This window comes from Hemiscyllium ocellatum, chromosome 3, assembly GCF_020745735.1.
Source record: "Hemiscyllium ocellatum isolate sHemOce1 chromosome 3, sHemOce1.pat.X.cur, whole genome shotgun sequence".
Taxonomy (NCBI): Eukaryota; Metazoa; Chordata; class Chondrichthyes; order Orectolobiformes; family Hemiscylliidae; genus Hemiscyllium; species Hemiscyllium ocellatum.
The window spans coordinates 77,896,917-77,918,637 of NC_083403.1; the positions used below are offsets into that span (position 1 = coordinate 77,896,917).

A 21,721-nucleotide genomic window follows, 5' to 3' on the forward strand; every position below is an offset into this window, starting at 1 on the left:
TGTCTATTTACCCTATCCATGCCCCTTATGATTTTATAAACCTCTATAAGGTCAGCTCTCAGCCTCAGATGCTCCAGGGAAAATAGCCGCAGCCTATTCAGCCTTTCCCTGTAGCTGAAACATCCCAACCCTGGCAGCATCGTTGTGAATCTTTTCTGAACCCTTTCTAGTTTCACAACATCTTTCCTATAGCAGGGAGACTAGAGTTACACACAGTATTCCATAAAGGGCCTAACCAATTCTGTAATATCTTTTTAAAAATTTTTTTGTGATAACTCCAGGATTAATGAAGCTTAACATCCAGTGTGCTGCTCCCAGTGAGGTTTGCAAAATGCATTTCAAAAACACAAATCAGTAACTTTGCTAGCAGTAGTTTTTGTTTGGTAACTTTGAAGTTTACGATTATGTAACCCAGCATTCTTTTAAAAAAAACAAGTAAGCTGTCATTTGGTTGTATCAAACTTCAGTATAGCTGAAAAGAGCAACACGCTGTCAATCCTTAATGGCAAATCCCAGGGCAAAGCATCGGTTGTTCGATGTTATTCTACAATTGGTCAGCACTTACCAAACAATCTTGAGTACTCTTTTAGAAACTCCACTGACTGCAAATATAAGGCAATCAAACTTAGAATGTGGCTTGTTCACGCTTGCTGTCGAAGACATATTTATAGATAAGGAATTGTTCTCTTCAAACAAACAGATATATGTTTATGCCTTTCGCCTTTTGAATCACAAGGATCTTGGGAAGCCTGTTCGCCCCCATTGCTTGCACTGTGCAAATGTCTCAGTCCATTGGAATTGATTTGCCCACCAATCTGCACTTTCTCTTCTAGTATTTACTGTGTTTGCTTGAAATTTGACATACTTCTGTTTGTCCTGATGAGCACAAATCAAAAAGCTTCAGCCATATTGCACTCTTTTTAATATTTTATTCTCTCTGACTTTACTTTTGTGGTTTTTGCCTTTCAGTTTTTTTCCTAGTAAAATTATGATTAGAAATGTTTCAACTATGTGTACAGTAAAACATGGTTTTAACCAGCACCAACTGGCACTCTTGATAAACTGGCAAAAATCGGACGGATTGTTCTGCTTTCACACGAATTTCATTTGTGTGACTTGTAACGCGATTGACAAATTGGTGACATTGTTTCTAAAGCACAAACTTGTAAAACATATGTTGGCTGTAATATGATTACATTGTCAGCACTAAGCACTGTATCCAAAGCGCAGTTTTTCTATAATGTGGGGTTGCCCAGGAACACTACCACTGCATTATTGAAGAACTACTTGTATCCCTCAAATACCACAATCTACCAAGTATGGCAGTGATGTGTATACCTCATGCCTTATGTTTTTGGGACTTACTGTGTGTTTTTACATTGATTTTAGGAGGTACGTTGATGTTTATGTCTCAAAGCTTCACTTGGTCAAGTTTCACTGCGGTTATGCGCATCCCTTGATTATCTGGAATGCTTCTTCATTTAGCACACTCCTGGTCCTGTAAATTCCAGTTAATAAATATTTTTGCTGTATATAGTTATATGCTTCAAAATTATACTGTCTATATGTTTTAAATTATTTGATTTAGGTAATACTCTTTTATTTTTGACTCCTCTTCTAGAGCTGGAAGACCAATGAAGCATCCAAGAATAAAGCAGGAAGAGGAAGTGACAAACAAGGTTAACTGGCAAAATGAAAACAAAGGTAAGGGGACAGATTGTGGGACACAAAATTGAACAACCCAAAATGAATTTGTGAAGTGCCTGCATCAACAGCAACAGCAAAAACAGCACTGAAGATGTTATTATGGCAAACAAAATGTTCTTTACATAGACTTGAGGAATTCAGCAGCCAAGTCCATTAATCCAAATTTTATTACTTTGAACACCAATAATGAGCTTACTTGGTTCATGTAATAGTGACAGGAAATACAAACACATTATACGTCAGTACATTTACTCTTAGGAAATTCCTTGGTGTTCGTATTTATTACGAATCCAGGTGAGGTTTCATCATGGAACATTAAAGAATTACTGAAGATGAGCTTGTCTCTATATGCAGAAACATTGTCAGGTGACTTACTCAAATGATTGTCATGTCAACATTCTGTCACATGCTACTAAATTAATCAATTCCAATGTTGCATTGCAACAACATTCAAAATACATGAGAACAATGGGTGGAATTGCCCTCAAAATCCCCAAATCACCTGGGAATATTCGCTCACAGGGAGCGATCAAGAGAAAGGTCACTGGATGGAATGACAAGAAGCTAATCTTGCAATAATAGATTAGACTTCTCTGGCTCTTGCTGTTCACTCACAAACTCAGGAGAGATGCAGCTTATGACTGGAGGGAGAACAAGCAGTTTGGAAAGTCAGTGCTAGCTTTGAATAATCTGACCAGAAGAGTCTTTTGGTGAGAGCTGATGGCTTGGTGGGGTGGAGGAGCTTATTGTCGAATCTATTAGTTGTTCACTGGGTCCTTGGTGGAGTTGTCAGCCAGAGGAGGGCAATAGTGTTTGCTAATTAATGCCTGTTATCTTGTACTAGTTTAAATATTATGATGTCATGGAAATTAATATTTGTGTGTTGTGGTTTTTAAGTTAATTGAAGAGTTGAAGATATTAATGAACTATTCTAATTTTGTTCGAGAGTGTCCGACTAACACATGTCAACACAAATATGGAAGGTATTGATAATATGTGACAGCATCTCCGAGTAAATAAGTTAATGAGAATGAAAAAAGTAGCTCTTGAAAATAAAAAGCTATTGAGGTAACCTCAGGAGAAGCCTTAGGAAGGAAAAATAATTTTGAACCCTGCGCTACATCCATTTCACTGATCTGGCTGTCATGTTATTACAGTACAGAAGGAGGATATTTGATTATCTGCTTTTGCTGACTCTTTTTGAAGATTAACAACCCCCACCCTGCTGCTCCCCGATCCAAATGCCCTGCAACCGCTCTGTAACCTGTAGGATTCTTGTGCCAGAGAGACACCACAACATTCTGTTGTCAATAGAGTGGCTGCACTCCTAACCACCTTTCTCCCACCTCCTCCGTGAAGCTGAGCATCCCATGGTGCTGCGCATTTTGCTTTGGCTACAATAGCCTGAGGCATTATCACCATTGCCCGAATTCAGCACAGATTACCATTTGGGAATTGGGATGGCCTTATGCTTGCATGCAACAGTCAACCATTCCCTGTCCTCCTTCATTCTTTCACACTGTGAAATAATCACCATCTTGTAAGCTGCACCCATGTAATTCTCATTCTCCCGATGTTCCTTAGTGCTTCCAGACCTCTCCAAGCTCCATAACCCGGCACTCGAGTTGGAAGTACTGATGGTACTTATTGCGTAAGTGGTGCTCATTGATGCTATCAGCATCCAACAACTCCCATATGTTACAGGTACAGCATACTGTCTTAAGGAAGTGGGCTGCCTTCCCTTTAATTAACTGAAAAATTACCCACTTTAAAAAAAAATCTAATTCTCACTAACATACACTAACAGTTAATAAGTATAATAATTCTACCAGGTTATTTGATTGCAGTAAGAAAATGTCAGGGATTTGCACCTATCCCTCAAACAGCCGATCACTTACCGGCTTAGTTGTGGCGCCACACTGGGAGATCTTGTTCCCTCTCACCCGAAGCTTTATAGCCCTTACCAGTTCTGAAGTGTCCACCTGCTGACTGCTCCTGGATCTGAGGTAAATCTGTTAAGGCTATCACCCATGTTCCTTCAACAAAAGAAATCTTCAAAACCTGTGACCTCTGCCATCTCAAAAGACAAGGTCAGCAGGTGCCTGGTGACAAGCAAGGTCCCTCCAAACCCAATACTGTCCTGACTTGGAACTATCGCTGTTTTTTTTTCACTAGGTGTTTGGTATGCTTTCCTTTATTGGTCAGAGCACTGAGTCTAGGAGTTGGACAGCCATGTTGTAGCTGTACAGGGCATCTGTTAGGCCACTTTTGGAATGTTGTGTGCAATTCTGGTCGTCTTCCTATCGGAATGATATTGTGAAACTTGAAAGGGTTCAGAGAAGATTTACAAGCATGTTGCCAGGATTGGAGAATTTGAGATATAGGGAGAGGCTGAACAGGCTGGGGCTGTTTTCCCTGGAGCGTCAGAGGCTGAGGGGTGACCTTATAGAGGTTTACAAAATCATGAAGTGCATGGATAAAGTAAATAGACAATGGTTTTTATTTTCCCCTGAGGTAGAGGAGTCCAGAACTAGAGGGCATAGGTTTAGGGTGAGAAGAGAAAAATTTAAAAGGACCTAAGGGGCAACCTTTTCACACAGTGCGTGTCTGAAATGAGCTGCCAGAGGAAGTAGTGTAGACTGGTACAGTTACAACATTTTAAAAGGAATCTGGATGGGTGTATGAATAGGAATGGTTTTAATAGATGTGGCAAATGGGACTAATTAGGTTAGGATATCTGGTCGGCATGGATAAGTTGGACCGAAAGGTCTGCTTCCATGCTGTACATCTGACTCTAATTACACTTCCTACCCACAGTGACCCCAAGCCCTTACTCTTAGCTCAACCTCAACAGACCTGAAACATAGACACACTGGACACAACATCCCTCCTTTGAACAAGAGTTCAGGTGAGGCTCGGCACAGAATTTTAGCTGAAAAACTGTCAGTTGAATCTATTTCACTATTAATTGGCATTTATGAACCATGAGATGATTCCTTGGATGTGATGCCCCAAACTGCTGTTAGTACTCCAGGTCAAGTTAGGTCTACATATTCCTGTAGCATAATTGCATTCTGTTCTATTCTTGTCATCTAATTGCAAAGGCCAGCATTCTGATGGGCATTTTTATGAATTTCCTGTATCAGTGCTTAAAATTTTACCCATGTGTCTGTGGGCTTCCATTGTTTACAGCTTTTTAACTACATAAAAAGCACTCTGATCGATCTTTTTTTTAGGAGCAATATAGATGACCTCAAGCTTGTCTATATAGCAATCCATTTGCTGAAGTTTTCCCATTCACTTAATCTTTGTAATATCCTTGTAAATTTAATTCTCCATTTATGTTGATAACACAAAAGATAGGTGACATTGTAATCAGCAAGCTTAAAATATAGCAAAGAGAGCCAAAAATTCAAATTCTTGATAAATAAAGAGAATTGTTGAGGGCCCAACACAATCCCTGTCGGGCATCACTCATCTTACAGTACCTTACCATCATCCCTGTCTGACAGTCAGTTTCCTATCCATATAGTAATTTGTCTTCATCATCTTTAGGTTCAATTTTAGTTTCTTGAGAGGGACTTTGACAGCTATCAAAGATAAACATTTCCCTACTTTTAAAAACCTCTTCAAACATTAAGTCGTGTATATCAGATATGACCTGCCTGTCGATGTTGGACGATAGTACAAAGTTTTGTGAAGTCTTCCACAGTTAAATTAGACAGTTGACACTAGCAGTACAGTCCCATACCTGGAAAATGACTTGCCAGTATTGAAACAAGATAGGTCCTTTAATGCCAACTATCTCCCACCAGAAATTAGCATCCTTAGCAAGAAAAGGAGATAGTTAGAGGAACAATGAAAGAAAAAAAATTACAACTCAAAACCATTGACTAAATTTATTTCATAAAACCCAAATTATGGTATTTGAACAACAATTTAAGGAGATGTGCATATAGCTGTTTTAAGTATTTTTAATATGAAAGTAATATTTTAATCATAATTTACTATTTTCACAGAAAATGATGATTTTAACCTGCAACAGGCATTGCATCAGTCCGTGTTTTTGTCTTCAGCATCACCAGTGCCCAGTCTGCCTCTTTGCTGGGAACAGCACAGCAAGCTATTACCTGGAGTTGCTGGAATCACAGCCAGAAAAGTAGCAAAATGGACTATAGATGAGGTATAGAAGCAAGCAATCAAATTTTCTTTTTACAAAATTGCACAGTATGCACACAAATCTTACATGCAGTGTGAACTTTGTGTGAAAATCACAATCATCCAAGTCTATCTGCATTTCAGCTTATTGATAGCACCCTATTGTGATACAGTGGTTGGACTTCCTAATAACCTTAAGCAACACCACAAGATATCTTGTAAGAACAACAGGACTGATAAATATATATATTTTCTATGAAATAATAATCACAAGCATCAGATGCATCATTATTTTTCTCCTTGTCAAAGTACCATCTGGAAAACATGTAGGAAAGTATGAGAGTCTCAGGTGTAATTCAGCCTGCCTGATGCAAGTGTCTGAATAGCAGTCAAATGATTCACCACGTTTACTGTTACAAAAGGTTGATTTGGAGGCTTTAAGAAGATGCCCACTCGGTACTGGGGCCCAACTTGAGGCAAAGCACAGATGGATGTTATTACCATTAGAGCATGCGATTTTAACACATTGTCAAAGGTTGTCACTGTCTTAGCTTCAAAATCTGGGAGGAACTTGGCCAGAAAAGGACCAAGCAAGACTAATTTAAACAATTCTGATGTGCCAGGAGGAGTGAGTGTGCACATGATGGTTGACTATTGTTGAGTTATCGATAGACAAGGGAGCTGAGGGTTATGCACTGCAGGCAGGATACTGGGGCTGAGACCACAAGCACGTCATCCAAAAGATGGAATCTTCCCAGTTTCAGTTAAAAATGTTTGTCCAATGAGATTTGTGGTGACTGGTCCATGATATCTTGGAGTAACCTTTGTCCAATCTCCACTTCATTAATGATGCAATGTGCTTTTGGGTATCTTTCTTGGGAAATTGTGCAACTGGAAAAGATGGAATAGCACATGACTACAGAAAAACTACAGGCACCCTCACCTCTGGTACCATATTTAAAACCCAACTGCCCACCACTTAAGATACTGCAAGCCAGGAATTGGTATTCATACTGCGGTGCTCAACTATGAGACTGCGGACATCACCAAGAAGAAAGCAAATCTCACTCCTTTCTTTATGGATGGGGATTTGGAGGAAGGAGTGGTGGTGAGAAGGGCATTGCTATCTCCTGAGTGAAGTGGAATGTCCAGTAGCTCAGAAAGAAAGTCAGTGATTTTCTGCATTTCCCAAAGGTAAATGATGCAATCTTCTCTGCAACCACACACACATGGCCACTGGTCATTCTAACTCTGCCACTGCACATGCATCTTACCAAGGTTCAGAGATTGCAGTTTTTATTTATGTACGCATCATGTCTATTCAATGGCTCTCACCTACAGAGGATGCCTCACCATTGCTCCTCTTGTATGTCACCACTAACTTCAGTCATACTGAAGGGGAGGTGAAGGCCGAGTGGTATTATTGACAGTCTATTAATTCAGAACTTCAGCTAATGTTCTCGAGACCCAGGTTTGAATCCCACCATGGCAGATGGTGGAATTTGAATTCAGTAATAACCTGGAATTAAGACTCTACTGATGACTGTGAAACCATTGTCAACTGTGAGAAAAACTCATCTGGTTTACTCATGTCCTTCAGGGAAGGAATTTGCCATCCTTACCTGACCTAGCCTACATGTGACTCCAGATCCACAGCAATGCCGGTGACTTTCAGCTGCCCTCCGAAATGGCCTAACAAGCCACTCAGTTCAAGAGCATCTGGGGATGGATAATAAATGCTGGCCAAACAGTGACACCCATGTCTTATAATTGAATCAAATAAAAACTTTTATCCTTTGTCTCATTGCAGGAAATGTTGGCCCACTCTTGGGCTGGTGTAGGGTGTGACATCAGACTCCTCACTCCCTGCAAGGAGAAAATGTTGGATTTGGCAGAAACGCACAACTGATTGAAGTGGGAGTAGGTACATCTCAATGGCCAACCAACCCACCAAACTTTATTGTGCTGCACGGCACTGCACCCACATTGCCATCAGTATGGGCACATTCTTGATTTGCGCATCATTTAGTCCTGTTACACAACTCATTTATTCTCTTCTTTGTGGGTACTACTGGCAGCATGTGGCCAATGCTAATGGCCCTCAGATCAATCTCTGCCTCTGAAGGGAATCCAATGAACCTTCAGAGGATGCACAGGCAAGGCTGTCATTTTCATGCTCTACCAGCTCAGGAGCTTTCACCTTGATCAGTCTTCTTTCCAGATTAGATTTGGGAATGCAATCATGAGCACATTGCTGACACATCTGCAACTGAAAGGAAACAATGTCCCAGTTTTCTGACAATACACGGAGGACTGTCCGAGACCGCACCTGCTTAGCTCCAGGCAGAATACGACCCCTTATTCTTGGGGGTCATTAATGACTTTGCCAAACTACATAGGCAGCTCAGGAGCAGCTGGCAGGTTTATCAGGGGCACTTGGTAAGTTGGATCAAAGAATGGAGGAGACCACTGACATTATCAGTACCATGTTCACTCTGCAAGCCTGGTTCTGGCAGTCTGCACAGACAGGTTGGTGATTGCCATGGAGACTCATGTCCAGCACACTCAGTATTTGCAGATAGATGCTAGGCATTGAACTCCATCACTAACCAGAAGTGCTGTATTTTCTTTTATATTTACAATCAACAATCGTCACCATTAAATTCGTAATTCCAGGCTTTATTTTTTATTGAATTCAAATGCCACCCTCTGCCACATGGGTTTTGAAAAGAAGTCTCCAGAACATTACCTGAGTCTCTGGATTAATAGTCAGTAATAGAACTATTCAGTCATTGCCTCTCTTCTATCGGTATCAGTGGCAAAGCAAGAAAGAGTGCGGGACCTCGACCTTAGCTCCAGATGCCACTTGCTTTCAGGGATGCAGTGTGATACCACCATGGGAAGAGTGACGCAGTGACCCCATCGAGATTTCTTCTCGCAATACTCTAGAGATGTTTGATCACCTCCACTTCGCCAGTGATCACAAAGTCTGCCGCAGTGAAAGGCAGAGAAGAGGAGTCTGCGGTCTGGGCAGGCTGTGGTTCCTCATTTCTGGAACTGGTCTTGTAAACTGCTCCTATGTTTCTAATTATTATATTATTGCATAATATTCTTATGTGGTGCCCAGAGCTGTACACTATACTTGAGCTGAGAAGTAACAAATGTCTGTACCACGTTAAGATTTTGCAATTTCCTAACTCAACTCCCCAATTATTTTGGGCCACCCATTGGTCACTTAACTTGCCGAGGCAGTGCCCTGCCAGGTAGGGTCCGATCCTTACAATGTCCCATTCCTAGCGATTAAACCATATGAGTCCTCAAGGTATTCAGATGGAATAAAACTCATCATAGAAAGTCAAGTCATTTCAAGTCTAAGTGCATTTTAACAGCACAACGAGTTAGTTACTGGTAATTAACTTCTTAAACACTGAATATAAATGAGTACATGTCAATAAGAATTTGGAGTAGGAGAGCAACTGGCTTATCACCCTGCTCCACAATTCAATATAATAATGGCTGATCGTTGTCCTCTCTTCAAATTTACCCGTCTCCACATAAACTTTGAGAACCTCGAGTTCTGTCACATTTCACTAGTTCAAATATAATGTCAGATCTTAATGTAAAATTTTAATTTTTAATATACTTTAAATTTTAACTGACACTCTTTGTTTATCCAGTCATTTTATCACTCACTTTTCGTGTCTGATTTCACATTTGATTCACCCACAGTTAGAATTTTTTTTTTCATTTTTGCAATTAGTTTTCCAATCCTTCTGTCCAATCATTTAAAGAGATGCACAATTGCTTTGCCTGGTTCTGTTGGAACCCCAGATGCCCTGATTCCCTTGTGTTGTTATCAGCAAGTGCTTTCAACAATCTGTTCATTTTTAAACCAGTTGCAACAGAAGTGAAATCTATCCCACAAAAATTTTAAAAACATAAACATACTAGAGAAATTCTAATTAATGGTTAGATATCCTGTTACAGCAAAATGTGGCCTTTTTCTCACTTGCTTCACATAGAACTAATCTGAGTGTTGCACTGTGTTGCAAAGTTTTATTGACAGGATCTTCATGTCAAACACTTATAATTTTTAATCACTTGAGAGAAGCCAGGTCTCCCTATTGTAACAAAAACAGAAGTTGCTGAAAGCTCGGCAGGTCTGTATTGTAGTCAGTGGCAAAACACACATGTCCAAACATTTCAACCAATATTTTGTTTCAAGCCTGTTTGCCCAGGTACCTTGTTATATCAAAGCCAACAAACATATGCAGTCGCATGCCGATAAAATTGGTAGACAATAATCAAAAATAAGCAAGCTATTCAATGTTAAGTTACTGAACCTTTTCTAACTAACTGAGGTCCTCGGAAATACTACCCATGCACACTCTAACATGGTGGTGAGGTTTGTAGAGCTGAATGCACAAGCGCGCTCTCTCTCTCTCTCTCTCTCTCTTCCCCCAACCCCCACCCCCACCCCCACCCCCACCCCCCACCCGCCCCCTCCAGAAGTAGGCCTCACACTGCAGTTACAGTCTTCAGGTAGGATTTCTTTTCACTTTGAATGTCATCAATCTCTGTGAAGTTTCTGCGACTTTTCCGAAGCCAACTTCATGATTCCATACCTTTCTGGTATGTTTTCAGAAAATTCTGTTGAGTGATGTCAACTGCATGGATCCAGTTCCACACTGGCTGAAATTACTGTGAAGGATTCTCCTTCTCCCCTTATTTGAAGCATGGTGACTCTTGAGTTAAACAATTACCAGTTATCTTTCGAATGAGAGAGCATCCCTATTGTCCAGTAGGATGATGGTGATTTTACTATTTAAAAATTAAAAGGTGACTAGAATAATTAAGTATTGCTTAAATCCCCTTTTTGTGTTTTTGACGAGGATAAACAAAGAAAAGGAATATTGTGTAAAGTTTTTTGCATATTTGTGCCCTTATTAAAATTCAGCAATATGTTAATTTTTATTGTATAAGTCATGTCCCTCTGGTTTTATTTGTAGGTATCTGAATTCATCCTGAGTTTGCCAGGTTGTGAAGAACAAGCCAAAGCATTTAGGCATGAGGTAAGCTTGAAGATAATGCGAGGTAATGAAAGTTAAATATTGCTTAACTTTCTTTCTGATTTTTTAAATTCCAGCATAAGGAAAGGTGTATCATCTCTATCTGAATAGAAGTGTTAGCATTTCAAATAAGTCCTTGACTTGATTAAATGACATTGTTTATTTTCTACTTATCGTTGTGGATCAGTTTTATTTTGGTAACAATTTTGGTGAGAATTTAATTCACTCAAAACTCAACGGCCTGCAGAAAATTAAAATCAGGCCCTAAATGTGCGAAAGCAAAATACTTAAAGCTGCCTCTTTCCATTATTATGAGGCTAGAGCTGCATAACAACAGGGATTGCAGGTCAAAATAATTCATAGTACAGGATGCATTTAAGGATTCTATCAAGAAATGTATTTTAAGATTGTTTAGAGTTATTACATTCTATCAATCTTCAATAAATAAATTAAAACCTTCAGTTTATATGTGCTACTTAAAACAGTCATAGATCTATTTAGTTTACTTTGTTTAATGTGACATTGATGTGACTATAAAAAACAACTACTTGTGACGTGAAAAGAAGCAAAAATAACTTATTTCATCCAAGTTTCGGTTATGTTTATCGTGAGTTATTTTGAAATGTGTCACAATTGGCGAAGAATTGAAAAATGTTGATAAAAATTAGATTGTTTACTTAAAACAAATTAGGCTAATAATCCTCCTTGGCACCATTCGTAGAATCTGATATAGTCATCTAATTTTCTAATATAAAACCAAATTTATTTGGGAATGGTGAAATAACAGCTGTACTCTTGATCCAGGTTCATAAGGATTGTTACAGGCTCAAGTTCTGGAACCCTTCTGTATTGTTCAGTACAAACTGGCAGTAATACATTAACTCCAGCATGTGGTGTGAACTTCCTATAGGTGTTCCTTTTGCTAGTAGTCTGTCCCTGTTGGTTTAAATGTGACAGCATGAACAGCATGTTTCAACATCAGATCTCTTGCTGCGTTACTGTTAGAAATTCAAAGACTTACAGTATAACAGAGAAAGCTTATGCCATTTCAAGCATACAATCAGGACCACTTGTTAATGATGTCTAAGTTAATTGCTTTCTGTTTTTAAAAGTGTCAGAAAAAGAAATGTGAATACTATAGTATAGAAAAGCAACATATGACTTCTTCCTGTTCACTGTTTCACATATGTATGAAATGAAACATGATGTTAACAGAAATTAAAATTACAATGAAACCCGATCCAAACCTTATTTTTGGTGTTGAGTCAGGACATGACCTGCATCTGGAGGTCAAGTTACTTGGTCAGTTATTTTCAAACATAAAGTCACATTTGTCAACAGACTTTTAGACTTAATGACTCCAGTGCAAGTTTCCTAGGATTAACCCAGCATCTGAAGTGAATCCAAAGCAGTCAGACTTAGCAGGGAATCACTTTTCCAGCACAGCTTGTGCTTCCTCGGGCTCCTTCAGTAAACTTGTTTCCCTCCTCATGATCTGTTGAGCTAATCCCTGACCCTCAATCTGTAAGCACTCACCCCTACAAACTTCCTGCCTGACCTGTCACCTCCTCAACCCGTCCTCGCTCTGACACTGCATGTTGCAATCTTCTCACTGGCTCTCGATCTCTTCAATTCCCTGCTCCCTGCCTAGTGCCAATAGACATGGACCAGTTGGATGGGATAGTCTATCCTCTTGCTCTGCTGTCACCAGGAAACAGTGAAAAAAAATTAAATGAGGTTCTGCCATTAAATTCAGTAGGATCTTTGAGTGTTCCCTGGCTGCTACAACCTCCCCTGTACATTTTAAGACCCATATTTTAATTCAAGTGGAAATTCCTGGAAGGGCAACCTATAATTTTCTGATTCAGGATTCCATGCTAATCGTTAAATATAACAAAGAAACAAAAAGGATTGTAGGCATAAATAATTAGAAGGAAATATTCAGCAGTCAAGGCAATGCCTCATTTTGAATATTAAATGCAGAAAGTGTAAAAATGTGTGTAACATTGGGCCTTTCATTCCTTCATATGGCAAAGAATTTTGGCGTTTACCTGAGATAGTGTAAAATGCTAGTGCTTTTGCAATATGTACAATCATTAGTATATTCGCAACCTTTCTGCCTCATTTCCTTGTTCCTTGGTGCGCCAAATTGTTTCAAGGTACAGCAGATGACCTCAGCAATGTTTCCCTGCTCACAGTGCAATGCATCGTTAAGTAAAATATCTATATTTTCTTCAAAGGTGGCATTCAGGTAGTGCATCACTGGCTTGGTATTTTCTTTGACACAGTTGAACACAGCTTACTGAACAGACAGCTCATTTGTAATCACGTGCTGCAGAGAAAAGGGATCTGTTCACTGTTTCCTGACAGAAGTATGATTAATTTATTGTACATCAGCTCTTTATCCTATCTTTATTCCAACCAGACTTCAGGTCACAGGTTGACAGCTTGGCAACAAGGGATATTAAACTGGCAAAGACAGAGTTGGCTCAGAGTGAAATGCAGTGAACTGATGAACAAGCCAGAAGAATGTTCAAATGATTGTTTCTGTGCCCAGTCCATCCTGGCAAGATATGTTGTACCCCAATCAAATCTCCAAATTTGTCAATGTGGAACTACTTGTTACCACTATTGAGGGAAGGAGGGGCAGATTTTGAACTCTGTGCTTGTCTATCTATTCCATTGCTCCTAAAAGGAATGTACTCCATGGCAATGGCTCAATGGCAGTGGTCACCAAGCTATCATTGGCGGCTCTTCAGATAGCCATGATGTTTGACTTCACTGTCTTGATGTAGACTCTATGGCTAAGCTGACTATGTGGCACTGACATGGTCAGTGGCAGAATGGGTGATAGAGAGCAGTTCTAAGCTCAGAGAGAGGGCAGTAAGTGCTTCTGTGCCAGTCCATGTACAATGTGCCAGTGTCATGGGTCTCTGATTTCATGTGACTGCAGCTTTGAGAGATGTTTTGACAGCTCCTGTCAAAGCTGTAGGATTTTGAGATTTGCATGTCCTGAATTTTAAACAAAAATGGTCACCTCATAAAATGATTGTAAAAAGGGTTGGTAGCATTGTGGTAATGGGTGTGAGACCCAGGCTAATGATCTTGGGACATGAGTTCATGAAATTTGAAATCAATGAATCCAGCCCAGTTAACCCTGCAGGTCTGGCGGCTTGCGTCAAAATTGGGAAAGCTGTCCCGTGAACAGATAAAACAAGAGCCTGAGTGGGAGGGAAAGGGAAGAAGTGAGGGAGAGAGGGTGCAGACATGCGATAAAACAGCACGAGGGGAGGAGGGGACATCTGATTTGTTGCTGCTCGGAAATGTTGTTCAACTCCAGCAAGTTTGAAAAATGCAAACTTTTAAACTAACACAAGAAAAGTAAGAATTTGTAGGCACAGGAAGGGGATTTGGTTTGTGAGTAACGGTGAAGAACCTCTACTTTCTACCAATCTCCAACTTAATCATAAAAATGTAAGTTAAAGCAGTTTAAAAGTGAGTGTTAAGGTATGACAGGGAAGCTTGGCCAAGTAGAATGCCCATCTTTTGGTATGTGCGTGGTCGTAAACATTTCTCGTGGCCTAGATGTGTCCACATAGAGGAAGTGTTCATGGCTGAACAAACTTGAGCTCCAGGTTTCAGAACTTGAGCAGCAGCTGGAGTAACCTGAATTGCATGCATGAGGTGGACAGTCACGTGGATAGCATGTTCAGAGAGGTGGTCATGGTGCAAGTAAGGGACAAGGAGACGGGTTTAGACAGATCCACACAGTCTAAGAGAATCTGGTAGGTATTGCAGGAGTCTCCGGAGGTCCTACTCACCAGGAGAAAGTGAGGACTGCAGATGCGAGGTTGGGGGGCATTCCTGATGAAGAGCTCATGTTCGGAATGTCGACTCTCCCGCTCCGGATGCTATCTGACCAACTGTGTTTTTCCTACACCACACATTTTGTCCTGCTCACTAACTAGCTTTCTGCTCTGGATTTTAGTGAAGGCAGTGAATCCGCGAAGGAATGCAGCAAGGGCCAAGCCTGCAGCACCATGGGTGTAAGGCCAGTACTGCGAGAGAATTCCTTCATTAGGGGAACAGATAGCTGTTCCTGTGACCATCAATGTGACTCCAGGATATGGTTTATTGACTCCTTGTTGCTAAGGTCAGGGATGTGACAGAATAGCTGCAAGGAGGAGGGGTAGTTGTGGGAGGTGGTGAAATGCCAGGTGCCATGATTCCCATTGGTAAGAAGAGTAATGTGGTCCTGTGGTTAGAATTTAGAGAGCTAGCTAGAAATTTAGCTGTCAAGATCTCTGAAGTAGTTTTCTCCAGATTACTCTCAGTGCCATGAGTAAGGGTGTGGACACATAGGAAGATAAAATGAATGTGTGGCTGGAAAGCTGATGCAGGATAGGGGAGGCTTTAGAATATTGGGTCATGGACACTGAGGAAGCTAGTGGTTGTACAATCCAGATAGGTTGCATCTGAACAGAACTGGGATGGAGCATTTTCCTTATGCTATTAGAGAGGGTTTAAAATAACTCAGCATGGAAACCAGGAGAGAATATCAGAAAGTAATACCGCAGGGCACAAAATGCTGGAAGAAGCAGACAGCACTAATTTTTTTTTTAAATAGGTGGAGTTGGAGTAAAGGAGAAAGCAATTAACTCTAAATCTGGGTTACACTGCATATACGTGAATGCATGGAGTACAGTAGTAAAAATTGAAGAGTTTTTGACACACATTGTCTTGTGGGTTTATGATGCTGTGGTGATTGTGGGCACCATGTTTAAAGAAAAGAAAATTGTGTAAATTAAATCCTGTCCTCAAATTGAGGACACTTACATCTTCATTTGTGTGCTGAATGCTTTTAGATTTCAGACAGATCCAGTAACTCTAAGCAAGGTGCTGTTGGGCTTCAACAGCAGCAGAATTATATTCAAGCTGTGATCTGTAACCACACAACCCAGCATCTCTCCGTTTCTACCATACCTGTTAAACCAGGGGATCAACCCTGGCTCAATGAAGAAAACAAGACAGAGTGCCTGGAGCAGCACCACTGATTTTTAAAACAGAGATATCAAATTGTTGAATCTACAGTACAGAACTATTTACATATCAGACAGTTGAAACAAAAATGCAAGAGCTCGAAACTATAGAACATGTGGAATCTCAGCAGCTCTGGCAGCATCCTGTGGAGAGTTGATGTTTTAAGTCCAATATCAACAGACCTTCTGGGTTCATTCAGTTTTTTCTGTGTTTGTCACAGATTTCAGTCTTTAGCTAATTTGATCTAACTACACGTGATATCGAGAAAAGGTGGACTCTGACAACATTCCGACAATTGTACTGACAACATTGCTCAAAAATTAGCTATGTCCCGAGCCAACCTGTGCCAGTGTATTTAAAACTTGCTCATCTACCTGACAATGAGAAAAATTGTGGAGCTTGAATCTCACTGTGGCAGATGTGAAATTTGAATTCAATTAAAAATAAATATGAATTTAAAAGTCTACTAAATGGCAAGCCTGCTTACCAATGTTGATTTTTGTAAACCCTATCTGGTTTACTAATGTCCTTTCAGAGAAGGAAATGTGCCACCTGTGGGTCTGGAGTCAAATATCAACCATTTTGCATGTATCTTACTTATAAGGTGGCTGACATGTGACTCCAGACCCAGAGTCATGTGTTTGCTCTTGACTTTCCTTCGGACATTTAAGAATGAGCAATAAAGCTGGCCTTACACATCCCATGAGAGAATGAAAATAGTAATGAACGGTGCTGCTGAGCAGCATTTATTCAGCACTAACCACCTACTTGTTTCCACTTGTCTTGAGTTCCAGTATATCCAAACATAGACAAAAGAGCTGTACTTAAGGGGGGAGATGAGAGTGACTACTATTGACATTGAGGCTGGATTTGACTTAATATACCATCAAGGCAAAAGTGGGATCATTGATAATAAGGTTTGGGAGTTTGTGGAGCCATACCTGGTGCAAAGAAAGATGGTTGTAGTTGGTTGGAGGGCAATCATCTCTCTATCAGGATGTCACTACAGGAGTTGATCATTGTAACGTCCAAGACAAAACCATCTTGAGCTTGTTCATCAATGACCTCTCCAGGCAGTCAGGCGTGTCCCTTGATGAAAGCTCAGTTTTTATTTGAGTCATGTCACATGCTGAAGCAGCCCTTGTCCAAATGCAGCAAGACCTGGATAACATCCAAGCTTAGGCTAATGAATGTCTAATAACATTTGTACCACACGTGCCAAGCAACGAGCATCTCCAACTTGTGAGAATCTAGCCCTCTCACCTTGAACTTCAATAGCCTTACCATTGCCACAATCTCGATATCAACATCTTGAAATTGTCATTGGCCAGAAACTGAACTCTGCACATGTAAGTATGGTGTTCGTTCACAAGAGCAGGTCAGAGGCTTGGAATTCTGCAGCAATTAACACACTTTCTGTCTCTCCAATGTTCGCCCATCATCTACAAGGAACAAGTCAGGACTGTGATGGGATGCCCTCCACTTGATTGGATAGGTGCAGCTCCAACGACACTTGAAGCTTCATGTCATCCAATCCAAACCAAGTTGCTAGATTGACACCATATTCATCACCTTCAGTGTTCACTCCTTTAACCATAGCCGTACAGAGGCAACTGCTGTAACTCACACAAGTTCCTTCAACATTGCCTTCCAAACCCACAAGCTTTACCAACTAGAAGGACAAGGATAGTAGATGCAAGGTACACCACGTCCTGCAAATTCCTGTCCAAACCACTCGCTGTCCTGACTTGTAACTAATATTGTCATTTTTTCATTGTCACAGAGTTAAAATTGTGAACTTCCTTCCTAAACAGTAGCATGGGTGTACATATATTTTGAAGACTGGAGCAGTTTAAGAAGACCGCTCATCATCATCATTTCCAGAACAATAGAAAATGCTAACTTTAGGCTATGATCTCCTTATCCCATAAACAAATTGCAAAAAGATAAACAGAGGAGAAAAGTGTATTTATAAAACACTTTTCAAGAATTCAAGGCATTTAGTCTATCGAGTCCACACCATCCCTCTGAAGAGAGAGAGAGACAGACATGCGCGCGCACACACAGACACACACTCTCACTCCTATCCATGTAATGCTGCATTCCCCATGGCTATTCTACCAACTTGTACATTCATGGAGACTATGGGCAATTTAGCTTGGCCAATCCACCTAACCTGCACATCTTTGGACAGTAAGTGGAAACCGGATCATCCGGAAGAAACCAACGCAGACAAGAGGAGAATGTACAAACTCCCATCTGCAGACCTACCAAAGTGATTTGTGATACTTCTAGAAGTATGATCAATAATATAATAAATGACAGGGTGAGAATTTTAACAACAAATGCACTGAGGCAGGATGGTATCAGCGTATCGAGTTGGAAATGCAGAGTTCTTACAAGAATGTAGGTACATGGTATTTCTGAGTTGGACTTACACAATTCTCAGAAGAAGGGATGGAGTGGATGTCCAGGAAGCAAGGCATACGAAACCCATGATTTTGGTCTTCTCAATATTCAGCTGTATGACTTCTGCTTCTCTGAATGTTGAGCAACAATCTGACAATTTATAGACAGTGAACGGATCGAAAGAGGTAGTTTTAATTGTATCAATGCATGAAAGATTATAATGTGAATCAGAATGAACCAGAAAGTATTTACTTGTATTCTATGAAGTGACAAATTGTGATTATATATTTGTGAAGTCCCATGTCTTTCATTATCAGCCACACTAAATGTTTTAATCTTGTTCAAGTTTTAGCTTGTTGCAGTGATGGCAAATCTGTTAGTTACTTCATTTGTTGTAGACTATAACAGCTAATGTAAACATCAGTGATTATGTCCTGGACCTAGTTTACCTATGAAATATGACATTGAAGATAATTGAAGATAAAAATTTAAAGTGCAAATGATCTTGGTGTATAATTTGCATATAAATATGGTAATTAGCAACATGAAGATGAGGTAGTTAATAATTAACATTGCTCTTGTCTGTTCTAACTGATGGATTCCAGATAACATGTGCTATTGTCTTGTCAAATATTTTGACAATGAACTTCTCATCTGTGTAATTAGTTTCATTTTGCAGTGTGCATAATCCATCACACTGGGGAACGAATGCAGTTTGTTAATTGCACAAATTTGCCATTCTATCACCTTTAACCATTGCATGCCTGAATACATGGCCTGAATACAAGGTGCTAAATGTAATGACATTGAGTACTATTACAACTGAATGAGATTTAGGCAGAGATTTTGAGGTTGTGAATATATTCTGATGCACAAGTGCAAAGTTCAAGGGACTTCTGAATGTCAACAGAAGATTGGGCTTTAGTCTCTTAATTTCAGTGTCAGATATTAATGTTCTTTATATTGTAGCATCTAAGGAAGGATTTTTTTCAGAACTAGAATTTACCTATTCCATCATAAAATAGAAAGTCTACCTGCAGAAGTTATTAAGATAATGAGCCATCATTTGTGATGGCAGGGCATCAAGTAATAATTACTGTCCATTCAGTGTTATGTAACATATTTAGGGTTTTAGATTTTTTTTGCATGGAGAATTGCTAAAAGAATGAGAGAGCATTACAACAAGGCAAACAAAGCTTCTAGGTTCTGAGGATAAGCAACTCTAGCTCCTTAATCAGAATGAAAAATTCTGAAATAGGCAGCACAGGAACTTGCTTGTTAAAAAGGCTGCTTAGACTTGACTTCTTTGGTGAATTCAGTTGATATGTATTGCATAAATACAGGTTGTTCAGTGCATTTCAGTGGTGCACTCGACTGTAACATGTTGCTAATGGTGGATCACCACACAACCTGGAAAGCAGCATTTGAATTTCCTGATTTAATGTCACAGCTGTGCTTTGTTTAGAAATGCTTTAGCATTGTTGCAGACTGCAAAGATAGTTCAAAATTGATTTAGAATATTTGCATGTACTTCTAGATGATTTCATGAATAAAGTACATCTTTGAAATTTGAAAAATATATTGCACACTGGCACCTTCCAAAGTCCAGGACCACCTGCACAAAAGCTTGGGGCAGCTGCCACCAGGGTGTAGTGGGGAAAGAATGCTTTCTAGGAGCATCTTGCCAAAGTGTGATGAGGGTCCATTCAATTATCAGATCCTCTTTGCCTCAAAATGTATGTAAATAGTGTCCTCCATGAGTAGGAAATGCCTTTGGTTTTGCAACTTCAGGGAATGTCAAACTCCAGTTTGTTTTTTTTTTACATTCAAATATTGTACAGAATTACTTTAGTGTCTGTATATGTGCATAAAGATAATTTAATGAATAAAATATATTTTTACAGTCAAAACTTTTGCACAAAATCTACTAACCTCACTTTATATCGACAACACATTAAGGGCTTAGACATTTAAGGTTTGAAGTACTTGAGCTTCAATTTCCCATCAGCAATCCTGCCTTTCCTTTGGAAAAGTGCAGCTAGACACTGGGGGAAAGACAAGTTTCTCAACTCATTGAGTGTGCAACAACTTACAGTTCTCATCTTACTCCAATAGCTACGTACCTGGCTTCCAATAATGCTCATAGCTTCCAATTATCCAAGCTGATGCGAGTTTCCAAATTTATGGTGATGTGTTATACTTGCTAACTCAGTTAAGAGGATACAAGACTTGTCATTGTCTAAGGGAAAATGTATCATTGCTTTAGATAGCCTGTTGGTTAGCTCTCATCATACACAAGCTCCAATGATAACCTTCCCAAATCATCAATACTGTCTGATGCCCAACCATTTTAAGCCTGAAATAAAAGACACTACACAAAGATTGCAACTAACTTTATCCAACAATACTATCAACAATACAAACAAAACCAAAAGATTCAGCCTTGTGTTTATACTCCGTGACAATATTGTGAGTATTTTTGCTTCACTTGGTATTTTTATAGAATCCCACCCTAGTGGCTATAACATGTGCCATGACAGCAATATGGAGGAGGCTTAGCCAGCAGTGACATTGGTGGAATGACTATGATGGGAGTATGAATGCTGACATTCTGTGAGAGAGCAGTAGAAATGTGCAGTATGAAACCGTTACCACTACTCAGCAATGCCACAGCGATCCATATAATCTTTCAGAGCACAGGTTGTCTTATTGCTCTGAGAATCTGCATGCTCTATTAAACACTGATACCTATATCATGGTGGTATATGTCTGAACCTATGTAAGCATAAATCTCGTGAACCCAGCTTGAGTTCAGTTCCCATTACAGCACCAACTTTTGGTGACTTCTATTTCTGTTGCAGTGGAAGTTGAGAGGTTAATGTTGAAGTTTTTTTTCACAAATCCTAACAGCACAAGTTTCAGTCCACCCTGTTCTGTTCAACTCAGACTTTTGTGTCACTTTCTCAGCCCAGTGAGACATTCCCTATGTTGAGGTCCGCGTCACGGCACCAAATGTTGAAGTATATTTTCCACAAATCCGGATGACGCAAGTTTAGTACAAGGGTAGATGCTTTATTATCGTACAGCCGATGAGAGATTCTTAGTGACATCAAAGGAGTCGTGTAACCTACTTGCAATGGCACTTCCCAATGAATTTCTGCTCTACACACAAAGGCAAGATATTTTATAGGAATAATACAGAGATTGACAAGTCACATGGTTGATTGCTGTTACATTGTATAAGACAGGTAATCACAATTTTACAATGCCTAGTGATTGCCGATTTCCTGTGATAACTAGTGAGTGGTTGACAGGGACTGGTTATCCTATTCTTCATA

General features: G+C 39.8%; 1 protein-coding gene across 4 annotated transcripts in view; it reads left to right on the forward strand.

Annotated features, from left to right (window-relative positions):
- l3mbtl3 (L3MBTL histone methyl-lysine binding protein 3) overlaps positions 1-21,721 on the forward strand; it is a 166,651-nt gene that overhangs the window by 132,902 nt on the left and 12,028 nt on the right. For 3 of the 4 annotated variants that reach the window (XM_060821224.1, XM_060821223.1, XM_060821222.1), the window contains exons 19-21: positions 1,622-1,704; positions 5,727-5,890; positions 10,875-10,937. In XM_060821224.1, the coding sequence (XP_060677207.1) occupies positions 1,622-1,704; positions 5,727-5,890; positions 10,875-10,937 (310 nt within the window). Of the gene's footprint in view, positions 1-1,621; positions 1,705-5,726; positions 5,891-10,874; positions 10,938-21,721 lie in introns of those variants that run through there. The other variant, XM_060821225.1, reaches the window with a different exon arrangement.